This window comes from Sinohyriopsis cumingii, chromosome 10 (genome assembly GCF_028554795.1).
Source record: "Sinohyriopsis cumingii isolate HCF-2022 chromosome 10, ASM2855479v2, whole genome shotgun sequence".
Taxonomy (NCBI): domain Eukaryota; kingdom Metazoa; phylum Mollusca; class Bivalvia; order Unionida; family Unionidae; genus Sinohyriopsis; species Sinohyriopsis cumingii.
Genome location: NC_142970.1, coordinates 41,419,089 through 41,435,121, shown reverse-complemented (window position 1 = coordinate 41,435,121; position 16,033 = coordinate 41,419,089). Strand labels below are relative to the sequence as shown.

At 36.6% G+C, this 16,033-nt stretch overlaps 1 protein-coding gene across 1 annotated transcript in view; it reads left to right on the top strand.

Annotated features, from left to right (window-relative positions):
- The window catches only part of LOC149789927 (uncharacterized), a 46,201-nt gene extending 32,049 nt beyond the window's left edge, over nt 1-14,152 (top strand). The window contains exons 6-10 of the mRNA XM_089973144.1: nt 4,595-4,861; nt 9,289-9,873; nt 10,389-10,603; nt 13,113-13,361; nt 14,027-14,152. Of these exons, the coding sequence (XP_089829270.1) occupies nt 4,595-4,861; nt 9,289-9,873; nt 10,389-10,603; nt 13,113-13,361; nt 14,027-14,152 (1,442 nt within the window). The remainder of the gene's footprint in view (nt 1-4,594; nt 4,862-9,288; nt 9,874-10,388; nt 10,604-13,112; nt 13,362-14,026) is intronic.
- The last annotated feature ends 1,881 nt before the right edge of the window (nt 14,153-16,033 follow it).

Below are 16,033 nucleotides of genomic sequence, written 5' to 3'. Positions count from 1 at the left end.
GAATTTGTCTGCCTCAAGATGTGTTGCAATAGAGGTCATTTGAAAAGCAGGTCTGACAGGATCACTGGAAAAAATGTATGGCCATGTGTTGGGCATATCTACCAAGTGTTCCATTTTTTCCTGTATTGGATCTGTAGCTTGGATCTGAATAGTTATACTTTTCCTTGTTTTTTATTTTAAAAAATTTATTCCAATTCTTTTTTTTAGATGAGGCACCCTGTTCCAGTATGACATAAATGTATTGCATATATATAGTATAATTATAAGGATATGGAGTTAAAAGGACAATTATGTGGTCAAGTTTAGATTTGTGAGGGAAACCATATTGTCAAGTAGAACATTTTGCGTTTTGCATCAGAGCATCGGATTCCTGCATCACAGAAGTCTAATTAAATTATTACAACAGTCTGACTCCTGCATCACTGCAGTCTAATTCAATCGTTACAACAGTCTGACTACAGCATCACAGCATTCTAATTCAATCATTACAACAGTCTGACTCCTGCATCACAGCAGTCTAATTCAATCATTACAACAGTCTGACTCCTGTATCACATCAGTCTAATTACATCATTACAAGAGTCTGATTCCTGCATTACATCAGTCTAATTCAATTATTACAACAGTCTGACTCCTGCATCACAGCAGTCTAATTCAATCATTACAACAGTCTGACTCCTGCATCACAGCAGTCTCAGTCATTACAACATTCTGACACCTGCATCACAGCAGTCTAATTAAATCATTACAAGAGTCTGATTCCAGCATTACATCAGTCTAATTCAATTATTACAACAATCTGACTCCTGCATCACAGCAGTCTAATTCAATCATTACAACAGTATGACTCCTGCATCACAGCAGTCTCACTCCTTCAACACAGCAGTCTAATTCAATCATTACAACAGCCTCACTCCAGCATCACAGCAGTCTAATTCAATCATTACAACAGTCTAACTCCTGCATCACAGTAGTCTGACTCCTGCATCACAGCAGTCTAATTCAATCATTACAACAGTCTGACTCCTGCATCACAGCAGGCTAATTCAATCATTACAACAGTCTGACTCCTGCATCACAGTAGTCTCACTCCTACATCACAGCAGTCTAATTCAATTATTACAACAGTCTGACTCCTCCATCACATCAGTCTGACTCCTGCATCACAGCAGTCTAATTCAATCATTACAACAGTATAACTCCTGCATCACAGCAGTCTGATTCAATCATTACAACAGTCTGATTCCTGCATCACATTAGTCTAATTCAATCATTACAACAGTCTAACTCCTGCATCACATCAGTCTAATTCAATCATTACAACAGTCTGACTCCTGCATCACAGCAGTCTCAGTCATTACAACAGTCTGACTCCTGCATCACAGCAGTCTAATTCGATCATTACAACAGTCTGACTCCTGCATCACAGCAGTCTAATTCAATCATTACAACAGTCTGACTCCTGCATCACATCAGTCTAATTCAATCATTACAACAGTCTGACTCCTGCATCACAGCAGTCTAATTCAATCATTACAGCAGTCTGATTCCTGCATCACAACAGTCTAATTCAGTCTTTACAACAGTCTGACTCCTGCATCACAGCAGTCTAATTAAATCATTACAACAGTCTGACTCCTGCATCACAGCAGTCTAATTAAATCATTACAACAGTCTGACTACTGCATCACGTCAGTCTAATTCAATCATTACAACAGTCTGTCTCCTGCATCACATAAGTCTGATTCCTTCATCACATAATTCTGACTCCTGCATAACATCAGCTTGACTCTCACCTCACAGCAATCTCACTCCATCACAACAACCTGACTCATACATCACAACAGTCTGAATCATTACAGCATAGTCACTCATTACAGCAGTCTACATCACCTCAGTCTGACTCCTGTATCATGGCAATCTGCCATCTGACTCTATTTATCACAGCAATGTGACTCCTTCATCACACCAATCTCATTCCTGCATAAGTATGATATCTGCATCAGAGCAGTGTGCAGTCTGATTCTTTTATCATAATAATCTGACTCCAGCATCACAGGAGTATGATTCCTCAATACAGCAGTCTGAACCCTGCATCACAACCATTTGCAGTCTGACCCCAGTATAACAACAGTCTGACTTCTGGATCACACTGGTCTGATTCCTTTATCACAAGAGTTTGATTCCTTCATCACATCAGTCTGACCCTTGCATCACACCAGTCTGACTTCTGGATCAAAACAGCCTGATTCCTTCATCACATAAGTCTGACTCCTGCATAACAGCAGCTTTACTCTCATTTCACAGCAATCTCATTCAATCACAACAACCTGACTCCTTCATCACAAGTCTGACTCATTACAGCACAGGCTGAATCGTTACAACAGTCTGATTCTTGCATCACAAGTTTGGCTCCCGCATCACAACAGTCTTGCCTGACTATTGCCTTATAATTGTCTAACTCCTTCATCACAGCAGTCTGACTCCTGCATCACAACAGTCTAACTCCTTCATCACAACAGTCTAACTCCTTCATCACATCAGTCTAACTCCAGTATCACAACAGCCTCACTCCTGCCTCACAGCACACATACAGAATAATATCCTATGTTGCTTGGATACCACACACATTAGATACATGCAGATTTGCTAATGAAGAATCATCTTTCTTCTTGGTTTTAACATGAATTTTGGCATTATTTTCATTTTTTCTTCTGAAGTCGCCAAGTTATTAATTGAAAGTTGAAAGCCCTTCATCCTCATTTGACAATCCACACTGCTCAAACAAATGTTGCAAAAATGCTATAACAGCGTGTAAGTGTGCAAATCTCAAACAATGGTGCAAAAGTGTTTTGACATTGTGCACTTGGAAAGCAGTGATGCATTAGAACTCTTGCAAACTTAGTTCAAAGTCGCACATTTAAAAGTACACTGTGCAGTATCAATTTTTTATTTTGCTGTTAAGATGAACTGAAAAAATAAGAATCTAAACAAAAACTAAAAAGTAGGGTTACTTCTTGAATTGCAATAATTTTACCCTGTTAATTTGCGAATCCACTTGTAGCATGCTACTGAATTGCAAAACCACTGTTAATTATAAATTATGTAGATGTAGTTTAATATAAAATAATGCTTGAAATTGTGATAATTATTTATAGCAGGAAAACCAGGAGCCCCGAGTGGTCTAAAGCACTCACCATTATGGATCACTGTCATCTCACCTCTGTCTATGTGGGCTTGAGTCTCCAATTTGGCTAGTGTGGGTATGTGAGAAAGCTAGTAGCTTCACGTGGGTTGGTGGTTCTTTCTGGGATTTTACCAGGTTCTTCCTCCACATAATACTGGCCACCATGTGTAGCCTATCCTGTTCTGAAAAAGGGTGTTAAACCCTACAACAACAGGCTGACCTATGTATAATCAGTGTTGGTGTGCATATTACAATTAAACAGCAGAAGGAAAAGAGTGTAGAATTGTTAGTTTATCACCATATGCAGGCAAAAATTCATAAGTGATGTCTAATGCCAGTTTAGATAAACTATCAATGAAAAAAGCAAAATTTGTTGCAAAGTGACAGTATATACCCTAATAAATTTGGAGTATGCACATTTGATTATAGCTCCCCATTTTAAGAAATTCTAAGATTTTTGTAATTACTTGTTCCTAGAACACAAAAAGAACATTTCAAAAGAACTTGCAGTAATGTAAATTAAATCCCAAGGAGTCCTAAAAGTTCTTTCCCAGATTCAAATGCATTGAGTTTAGAATTGACTCCAGTTGCATTCCAAATGAACTCTAGTTCTAAATGCGTGTATGTGTCAATAACCATGAATGTGCTTATGATCTGACAATTTTGATGTATCACACTAATACTATCCTAAATATCATTATAACGGTTCCGTTTTCCCCAAAAAGTGATTTGCTCCAAAACTATTGAGCACTTTTGTAATTCTAGTGAATAATTTAATAAACTAACTTTTCTCAAATATTAACTAAAACTTACTCATCCTCTTAATATTGATCTTAAAATAGGATTGATTACTTATCTTTGCTTCTATAATAATCTTATATAAAAACCTATAACAATACTAGGACAAGGATGAGGGTCAACAGTTCATTTCTAGAACATTCTCAAAGTTGACAACAAACTCAAGTGAAAAACTAATGTCCAGAACAACGATGAATGTAAACATGTTTACATCTAGTATTAATGATCTTAATATATAATTTAAGACCATAGAGATGTATTAACTATGTAACTGTTGTTTACAAAATGACATACTATTAGTTAGGAAGGCTATGAATTCAATTACTGACCAAGGTCACTCACACAATAGAGATATACATAACATATAATCAAGGAGAAAAGTCAACACACAACACAAATTAAATATACATAACATCATTACAAGATTATAAAAATAATTATTTAATGAATTTGAACCTTTTGTTTTCATGTGTTTTAATTTTTAAATGTTTGGCAAAATATAAATCGGCACACATGTGATACTTTTCTTTTAAACGTATGTTTGTATCTTTGTTAGATATTTTTTGCAAAACTTGTCTTACATAAGTTTTTGAAATAATTTGATTTCAGGCTCTCTCATTCCTGTGGAAATCCTTCGCATGGATGATAAATCTCGTCAGCTATACAAAGAAGCTCTGCAAGATGGAAAGGAGAAGGTTTATAACATCCGAGTGATGGTGGTTGGTCAGTATGGGGTCGGAAAGACAACACTAACAAAGCGCCTCCTTGGACAGCAGGTTGATTTGTCCAAAAGAACAAGTACAGAGGGAATCGATGTATATAAACACTGTTGCAAAATCGCTCTGGACACTGGGGAATGGATAGCACAGCATGAAGGTAGGCCATCATTATCCCTGAGATTTATAAACAAAATACCGGAGTTTAATGATTCTGCCTGTGCATAAGTGTATCAGTAATAATGCCCCAGTGTACAAAACATTAGCTTTGCACAGAAAGACAGGAGTTTTATAATTATGCATGTCCAAAGTGCATGTCTAATGATACACAATTCCTAAATTTTATAAAGAACCGATGGGAATTTTATAATTCTGCTTGTCAAGGCCCATGTGTAGTGATTCATAAATCCCCTTTTACAAATCGCCTTCGCCTTGTTTTACAAGATAAGACAGAAGTTTTCTGATACTGCCTATCCAGAAGTGCACGATTAATGATGACAAATAATTTATATAGTGTAAAAATTGCCATGTTTGACAAAGAAATTACAGGAGTTGTATGTTTATTCTGTCCAAAGTGTACTGATGCATAATTCCTCCTGTGATGTAGAAATCACCAAGTTCTAAAAAGACAGGAGTTGTTTGAATCTTGCATTAGAAAGTGCATGGTTTTTATTCTTAAATCTTCCTGTAATGTACAAATTCCAAATCTTTATAAAGAAAAAACAGATGCGTTTTATGATTCGGTTTGTCCAGAGGTACATGAGTACTAATGCATAATTCTTCCTAATGTACCAATATCAATGTTTACAAAAAAAGACTGGACATGTGTTAATCTACCTGTCCAAAAGGACATGAGAAATGCTATACAAATCTCTTATAATGTGCAAATAAACCTTGGGTTTTGACTGAGGTCATTTCGTGTCCTGCGTTAGCTTTGAACTTTGATTCATCCCCAATGTTGCAGTCAATGTATAGTGTGGGGTACCACACCAATTTTCTATGTTGGTATTTCTGTATATACAGCAATACTTACAACCTTAGTGTGCAATTATATTATTGACCAACAATTTATTGTTCTCGGAGAGGGGCCTGACACCTTTTTAATAAAACAATCATTTATATCAATAGCTAGAATAATATCTTGCGCTGATTTATAGCAAAGTAGAGGCATTATTTACCAATTACTTTGAGAAAAATAATCTTGAGATATAAGAAAATAAAATTTCCATTGTAAAACAGAAAATCATTGTGTCCACTACCACAACCAAAAATTTCTAATAGCAAATTAATTTGCTATGTGTATGTTAACAGAGGTATAAATTGTAATCTAGATACTACATTGGAATGATAAACAGGAATAAAAATTGTAATATAGATACTGTAACTATATTGGGATGATAAACAGGGGTATACATTGTAACATAGATACTGTAGCTACAGTGGGATGATAAATAGGGGTATAAGTTGTAATCTAGATAATGTAGCTACATTGGGATGATAAACAGGGGTATACATTGTAATCTAGATAATGTAACTACATTGGGATGATAAACGAGTATAAGTTGTAATCTAGATACTGTAGCTACATTGGGATGATAAATAGGGGTATAATTTGTAATCTAGATACTGTAGCTACATTGGGATGATAAACAGGGATAAAAATTGTAATCTAGATACCGTAGCTACATTGGGATGATAAATAGCGGTATAACCTATAATCTAGATACTGTAGCTACATTGGGATGATAAATAGCGGTATACCCTGTAATCTATATACTGTAACTACATTGGGATGATAAACAGGGGTATAACTTGTAATCTAGATAATGTAGCTACATCGGGATGATGAAGAGGGTTATAAATTGTGTAATATTTCAACAGAAAACAAGTGTTCTCCTCATGCCATCTGATATTCAATGGGGACACCACTGCAGCCTTATTTAATAAATAAAATCTCATTATTGCTTCTATTGCTGAGCGAAAGTCATATCAGCATGGGGCTTTTGTCTAAAGATGTACTATGGTGTCTGTGTTATACTTCAGTAAAAACTGTGCTGCTCTGATATTCAATATGGCTACCATGTCAGTATAGCCACCAGGTCAGGCCATGTGAATATGGCCACCGGGTCAGGCCATGTCAATATGGCCACCAGGTCAGGCTGTATCAATATGGCTACCATGTCAGTATGGCCACCAGGTCAGGCCGTGTCAATATAGCCACCTGGTCAGGCTGTATCAATATGGCTACTGTGTCAGTATGGCCACCGGGTCAGGCAGTGTCAGTATGGCCACTGGGTCAGGCTGTGTCAATATGGCTACCATGTCAGTATGGCCACCGTGTCAATATGGCCATTGTGTCAGGCATTTATAAAATCATTATGCTATTCTAACTTAATTGAAAGTTATGTCAACATTGGGTTCTCAACAGAAGACTCTTACCTGGTAATGCTTAAGATTTGACCTGAAGTCTTATGGAAGGAAACTTGTGGAATAAAAGCAAAAGTGATGGTCATGTTTAGTTGGATCTTGGTTTTGTATTTGATCAGTGAAATTGGTCAGCAAACCAGACTAACTGTACCATAGTACCTCAGACGCCTTAAACTGCACATATGTTGTGATACAGAACAGCTGAACGATGAAGCAATTGTCTGTTTTAAACGGCGTCCATGAAAAGAGCAGTCAGGATCAAAAGAGACTATAAATATCACAAATGATTTAGTAATACAGAAAATAGCAAGATAATATTCAGATTCATGGGGGAAATAGTAGGGAGGACAAAAGTTACATTTAGTGGACATTATGTGTTGATTTGGTTTTTGCCACTTGGTGGGAAGGACCATTTTACATTTAGTGGACATTATGTGTTGATATGTGTATGCCACAGGGTGGGAAGGACAACAATTACATTTAGTGGACAATGTATGTTGCTTTTAGTATGCCACAGGGTGGGAAGGAAAAAATTTACATTTAGTGGACATCATGTGTTGATTTGAGTATGCCACATGGTGGGAAGGACAACAGTTATATTTAGTGGACATCATGTGTTGATATGAGTATGCCACAGGGTGGGAAGGACAAAAGTTACATTTAGTGGAAAATCATGTGTTGATTTGAGTATGCCACATGGTGGGAAGGACAACAGTTACACAAGTCCAGAAAGCTTATGTCATACCCTGTATCTGGTATATGCTGTGCAACACAAGTCCAGCAAATTTTGTCATACCCTGTATCTGGCAATATGCTGTGCAACACAAGTCCAGTAAATATATGGCATACCCTGTATCTGGTATATGCTGTACAACACAAATTCAGTAAACTTATGGCATACCCTGCATCTGGTATATATGCTGTGCAACACAAGTCCAGTAAACGTATAGCATACCCTGTATCTGGTATATGCTGTGCAACACAAGTCCAGTAAACTTATGTCATACCTGTTATCTGGTATATGCTGTGCAATACAAGTCCAGTAAACTTATGGCATACACTGTATTTGGTATATGCTGCACAACACAATTCCGGTAAACTTATTGGCATACCCTGTATCTGGTATATGCTGTGCAACACAAGTCCAGTAAACTTATGTCATACCTGGTATCTGCTATATGCTATGCAACACAATTCCAGTAAACTTATGGCATACCCTGTATCTGGTATATGCTATGCAACACAATTCCGGTAAACTGATGGCATACCCTGTATCTGGTATATGCTGTGCAACACAAGTCCAGTAAATGTATGTCATACCATGTATCTGGTACCTTTGTGGAAACTCTTTTAAAGCTGATTGACAATTAACCCTTTCCTCTGCAACTTATCATTTGGTAATGGAAACATACCAACAGTGTGTGTGTGTGTATTGGATTTTTTACGTAGCTTTAAAAACATTTCAGTCATTTAGCTACCATGTCTGCAGTATGACTGTTTATAGCTATGCCTAGTACGGGGGTATCATGCTGTGGACATGTAGCATCATCTTTCACTTGGCCATATTATCCTGACACCATTCGAACTAGTCCTACCGACTTGAAACATAAATATGTAATTAGTGTTTAAGAACACAATCAGTAAAAGTACATACTGTAAATACATTTATTGAAGATTTTAACTGCCTCTCAAACCTATTAAAACTATTTTTATTATCATACCATACTCTCGTTTGCATACCTTATATAAATTAACATTTCAAAATATCTAAAAAGTAATAAGTAATTTTTCAGCATTTGAAAATAAATAATTTTAAAATAAAATCTTAGTAAAATTATGTAATGTAAAGATGTATCAAAACTTTTAAACAACCTTAGTGAATAAGAGGCTATGTTGTGCAGTATCATGAAGTACTTTGATCAAATATTTGTAGTTAATGTTTTCGTGGCACAGTATCGGGAAGTACTTTGTTCAAATATTTGTAGTTAATGTTTTCTTGGCACAGTATCATGAAGTACTTTGATCAAATATTTGTAGTTAATGTTTTCTTGGCACAGTATCATATGATATGTAGAGACAATGTAAGCAAGTACTAGTTTAGGCTCGCTATTCATCTCTGTATTTGGATTTAGAACAATTATCTTTCTGTTTTTCTGAAAGATTCAGAACAGTTGTTTCGAGATCAACGTCTCGTGAAGCTCCTGACCCATCAAACTGAAAGGCCTGAAGTCAGTAATGAGCAGAGAGGTCAAACAGAGGTTATCTATCAAAGGGAGACAATTGAAGATTTGTGTGGTCCAGTCCATTATAGTGACAGTGATGATGATGATATATCATCCAGCATTTCAGAGTCATACTTGGAGCAAGAAGCTGATAATACCAAGCATCAATCGGAAGAATCATCTTCAATCAAGGTGGATCAGAGTCCCCCAGCTAAGGATTCAAGTGGTGCTAACATTGAGGAGGGTGAAAGACATGTAAACAGTAAAGCTGATGCAACAATGGAATTCCTTCAGTTGGTTGTTGAGAAGGTAGACAAGCTGGAGAAGAGATTAGTAGAATATGCAGCATTGGCCATGTGGGACTTTGCAGGCCAATATGTATTCTACACTACACACCAAACCTTTCTCACATGTCGTGCTATATACCTTTTGGTCACAGATCTTAGTCAGCACATCACAGATTTTGTGAAAGATGATGAATGCTTCTTTGATGTAGAAGGAATAAAACTGTGTAAAGTCCAAGGTAATTTCCATTTCATATGATAATGTTAATCCATTTCTAGGAAACATAAAAAACAGTCTGTGTCAAGTTCAAGAAAATGTTAATCCATTCCAGTTAACTGATAGTAAGATTGTAGCTTACATTATTCAGTATTATATATATATATTGAATGATTATTATATGTACCGGTAACGAAAAATTGCTAATTGTTTCAAGACCAGAGATCAGATCAAAGCATCATAACCTGAGAAAGATTTGGTTTCAAATTAGTTATCCACTTCATTTTGTACAATTCAAGCTTACATAATTGACAAGCAGAGTGTATCATTAAATATTGAAGAAGTAGTTAAATCAGATTAAGTTTAATATAATGCATTCAGACAACAAAGCCTTTGATGTGAATCCACTATTAACTGAAATGCTACTAAAGAAAGAAAGATCCCTGATCCTTTCTAATGTTATTGTGTGACTTGGAGTCATACTTGCAGAGTAGAGGAATGTAAAATATAATTAAATTTGTCTCTGCTCACTTTCAGACCTGGTTGAGGTTTGGCTCAATTCAGTACATTGCTGTGCACAGTCCTCTGTAACTGGTGCAGATTCTAAATCTGATAATGCAGTGACACCCCCAGCTGCTGACACTCGACTGACATCCCATGGAGCTAGTACCCCAGTGTCATCCTTAGATGTTGGCATCCCAGTGACTCCACCTGTGATTCTTGTTGGTACACATGTGGATAAAATACAACAGGTACATTGAGCTATTTAACAAGCAACATAATCCTTAGGTTACATACTTTGTCATCATGGCTTGGTGTGTAGCCTGTAGAGGTCAGTATGCAGTAGCACACTTAGTTTTTGTATACATTGTCACCATGGCTTGATGTGTTGGCTGTAGAGGTCAGTATGCAGTAGCATACTTAGTGTTTGGATACATTATCACAATTGCTTGACATGATGCCTGTAAAAGACAAATAAATACACCACTCACATCCACAAATTGTCAAATAAATGACTGTGTCACATTTTTCTCCTTTTCTGTAACCTTGGAAGTAAGCTTTGTTGTTGCAGGTTTAACGCAATATTTCAGCACATAATAGGCTATACATGGCGGCAAGTATTAATGGTGGAGGAAGAACCCGGGAAAACCCAGGAAAGAACCACTGTCCCATGCGAAGCTACTGGCAAGTTTTCTCCGATACCCATATTAGCTGAATCCGAGACTCGAACCCACGCAGATGGGAGGTGAGTTGGCAGTGATCCATAATGGAGAGCGCTTTACATCACTCGGCCACTCGGGACCTGTGGAAGTAAGCTCTAGTCTTGGGATCAGTATGTGAGAAAGCTGCCAGTAACTTAGCAATGGGTTGGGCTGTTTCTCATCCACCAATTATACTGGCTGCCTTGCATTACCTTTCTTGCTTCGGGATATGGCACTGAATCCAAGATAACAGCAACAACAGCATTTAAAATGGATATACAAGACAGTTTGGAAATACAGTTGCTAGCAATTATGTAATCATGTTTGTTCGATCCCATGGGAGGGAGGATGGCATATTACTTTTGTGGTTCTCCATGTTTGTATCCAATGTGTAACTATCCATCTGTCTGTCAGATTTTCTCAGAAACTACTGAGCCAAACCGTACAAGGATTAAATATTGAAATAAGCTTGATTGAATCTACAATATCAAATTGCGCTGTCAAAATTCATTATTCTTCACTTGGAAAAGGGATACAAAATGACAAAGACATTCAGACTTTTTTGCAATGAGATTATAGATAGATTTAGAACTGGACTTTTGGTTAGCAAAAATTATAAAAGTTATTTACAACAATCAATATAACTTGTTAATTAAACCTTCCTTCAGACCTGTTTTGAGAATGTTTCTTTAAATACTTTAGTAGAACAACAACTACTTCACAGATCATCCTTCACCCCTAAACTAAAACGTTTTAGCTTAGAAAGCCAATTTACCTGCTCAACCATGTGGCTTTACTAAGTGATCTCCTATAATACAGGGATTAGTGCCAACTCCCTTGAACATTGATGTTACTGCTTCTGATCATGCCAATTAGCATGCTTTCTACACAGAGGGGTATTGTAATCCATACACAAGTAGCATGTTTTCTGCACACAGAGGGGTATTGTAATCCATACACAAGTAACATGTTTTCTGCACACAGAGGGGTATTGTAATCCATACACAAGTAGCGTGCTTTTTACACACAGAGGGGTATTGTAATCCATACACAAGTAGCATGTTTTCTGCACACAGAGGGGTATTGTAATCCATACACAAGTAGCATGCTTTTTACACACAGAGGGGTATTGCAATCCATACACAAGTAGCATGCTTTTTACACACAGAGGGGTACTGTAATCCATATGCCAAGTATCATGTTTTCTCACACAGAGGGGTATTGTAATCCTTACACAAGTAGCATATTTTCTGCACACAGAGGGGTATTGTAATCCATTATGCCAAGTAGCATGCTTTCTACACACAGAGGGGTATTGTAATCCATATGCCAAGTAGCTTGCTTTCTACACACAGAGGGGTACTGTAATCCATATGCCAAGTATCATGTTTTCTCACACAGAGGGGTATTGTAATCCATACACAAGTAGCATGCTTTTTACACACAGAGGGGTACTGTAATCCATATGCCAAGTATCATGTTTTCTACACACAGAGGGGTATTGTAATCCTTACACAAGTAGCATGTTTTCTGCACACAGAGGGGTATTGTAATCCATTATGCCAAGTAGCATGCTTTCTACACACAGAGGGGTCTTGTAATCCGTTATGCCAAGTAGCATGTTTTCTACACACAGAGGGGTATTGTAATCCATATGCCAAGTAGCTTGCTCTTTACACACAGAGGGGTATTGTAATCCATACATAAGTAGCATGCTTTCTACACACAGAGGGGTCTTGTAATCCATTATGCCAAGTAGCATGTTTTCTACATACAGAGCGGTATTGTAATCCATATGCCAAGTATCATGTTTTCTACACACAGAGGGGTATTGTATTGATTGTAATCCATATTTTGTTAGTTTTTGATTTTAAGTTGGAGGAGTATTCTCTTCAAAGGACTTGTTTGTTAAACCTCAGAAAACGATATTGTCAATACCAATGGTATATTCATATCCCAGCCTCAAATCCAATTCATTTCATGTATCTTGCAACCTTGACATGTCATTTACTATATCAGCAGGTGTTGTTTTCCATATTATACATTCTTTCTCTTTTAGGATAAGCGTCAAGAAGTTGTCAACAAGTATTTTCAGCAGATTTGCCGCATTTTGAAGGATAAGCCAAGCTTACAACACCTTGTGAGTTTTCTTGCTATTGACAATTCCCAGCTTGACCCACAGCTAGAGACCTTGAAAAAACAGATTTTCCAACTGGCTTCTGGGCAGTCATATTGGGGAGAGGAATTACCTGCTAATTGGCTTCCCTTGGAAGAAGCACTCATGAAGCTTAAAGCCTCTGGCATCAAGGTACAATAAATGCAAAATCATATTCTACCAAATACTGTAATCTTTCTACCAAATTTAAGTATATGACGTCTACTGTTTGTGTCCATGATAAGCAAGCAGGATATCCTACATGGATGGTTCTATCAACATGAGGTTTTCATTAAGTAACATATGATGTTTAGTTGGTTCTAAATATAAGAAGTGCTGACGTGATGTTCAATATGACTGCTTTAGCAGCCATCTAGAAAACCTTGTTATCGCTTCTCCATTTGGATGGTTCTATGATGATAAGGTTTTCACTAAATGATTTCTTAAAATTTAATTGTTTAAATTTTAGTCATATTTTTTTTAACATCATGTAATTGGCTGTTGAGCAGATTCAGCCACGTGAGTAGTCTAAGACCATGTTGGGCCTCTTGTTATAATTGTGTGTGTTATCATCATTACAGTTCTTATGTTATTTGTGATAATGTCACAGAGAGAGAGAGAGAGAAAGAGAGACAGACAGACAGAGTGAGATAGAGACAAATAAAATGTGTTGAATGTAATTAAAACTAACGATAATAAGTCATCATGAAAAACAGAGTCATCCTGTCTTGCAAAAGATAATAAAATCACATGGGGAATTTCTCTAATGACAAACTTTAGCCATGGCAAAACTATTTTTATTAATTTTTTCTTGTTAGGTCATTCCACACAGTCTAGTTGAGGAACTGAATCAGGGAGGAGCTGTTCCGATCAAGACCACAGAACAACTTGAGCTGTTTCTTAGGTTTCAGCATGAGACAGGCAACATTCTCTACTTTAGGTAAAAAAGAAAGTCCCTTTGGGTAAATAATTATTGTGCCAGTCTTGTTTAAGAAAGAAAGACTGGCAACATTCTTTACTTGAAGTTAAAAGAAAGTCACTTTGGATAAATAATTATTTTACCAGTCTTGTGTAAGGAAGAAAGGCCTCTTGGACTTTTGGGCCACTGATTATTGTACCAGTTTTGTGTGTCACATTAAACTTCTATAACTCTCTATATAATGCGTTGTGAAAGGGTGTGTTATAAACTTGACAAGTATTGCTGAGTTTAGTGTTTAATTCGAACCCAGCATGTATTATTGCATTGATGCTAGATTTGCTTGCTTTCAAAACATTATCAACTGATGTACGAGTGTTAATCCATAAGTTTTGGTAAAAGAAAATAAGTTTAGCTGCAAGGTGGAAATATCATGATGCTCTTAGCACATCATTTCAGAATATCCTTGACTACTTATTGTGTCTTAGATTTTTAAATGAATGTTATTTACATACAATTCATTTATTCCTATCTAAACATCTGAAGTGGAATCAGTCCCTTAGTTTCATTTCAGTTAATATATGGCAGGATCTATTTATTTAAATTATTCATTGAAATTACAAAGTGCTCAGTAATACATTCAAACTAAATAACTTTTTGGGGGTTTTTGTGAATTTATTTAGAGGCAGTTTGGATTATATCACTGTGTTCAAGACTGTTAGTACATCATCACTATTCCAGGCTATTGGTACTTCAGCACATTCAAGATTGGAATTCATTCGTTACAGCACTGGAATTAATTGGGAATAATCCATCCTTTTAGATTTGTGATATAAATTTTAGAACTATTTGGGATTTAATTCACATTACAGTAGTTTCTTCATAAAGTTTCACATTATATTTTATGCAGATAAATTATTTGTTGCATTTTGCTAAGCTTGTCCGGCTTTCACTCTTTTTCTGTTCTTTAAGAAAGGAGATGCGGGAGGTTTGATCCTGGATGAGTCATACCAAAGACTTCTAAAAATGGTACTAGTAGCTGCCTTGCTTGGCGCTCAGCATTTAGAGGTTAGTGTTAGGACTGGTCGGCCTGGTTTCAGGATAATGTGACTGGGTGGGACATCATGCTACATGTCTGTTTCATGATGCCCCAGTGCTAGACATCACTTAAAACTGTCACACGGCAGACATCGTAGCGATATGACTGAACATTTTTTTAAATATTAAAAATCCAAATCACACACACACACACACACACACACACAGAGTTACTTTTTAAGTCCTTATAGTTGTGTAATAAACTCCCTTGATTACTTTAAACCAAGTTTTGTTTACATGGTGGTAGTGATGAGATTCTTATGGAATTTGATTGTCAGTATTTAAGTAAAGTTATTGCCTCTAATTTTCAAACTCACCCACTTTATTTTCTATAGAATGAATAACCCCATGATTGTTGTCCGAGTTCCACAAAATTTGGTATGTTAATGGATAATGATGAGGCACTGGATGATTTCCACTGAATTTGTTATGCTAATGGATAATGATGAGGCATTGGATGATTTCTGCTGAATTTGTTATGCTAATGGATAATGATGAGGCATTGGATGATTTCCACTGAATTTGTTATGCTAATGGATAATGATGAGGCATTGGATGATTTCCACTGAATTTGTTATGCTAATGATAATGTATATGCTTTGTATGATTTCATTGCATAATAACTCCCCTGATTAGTGTCAGATATCGGCTCAGTTAGGTATGCTACTGGATAATGATGAGATCTTGGATGATTCCAGCTGAATTTTGTATGGTACTGGATACAGATGAAGTCATCCCAATTTCATTGACACAGAATAACCGTGTCCACATGACACTTTTGTTATTCTGCATCATTTAGCAGAATGATTAC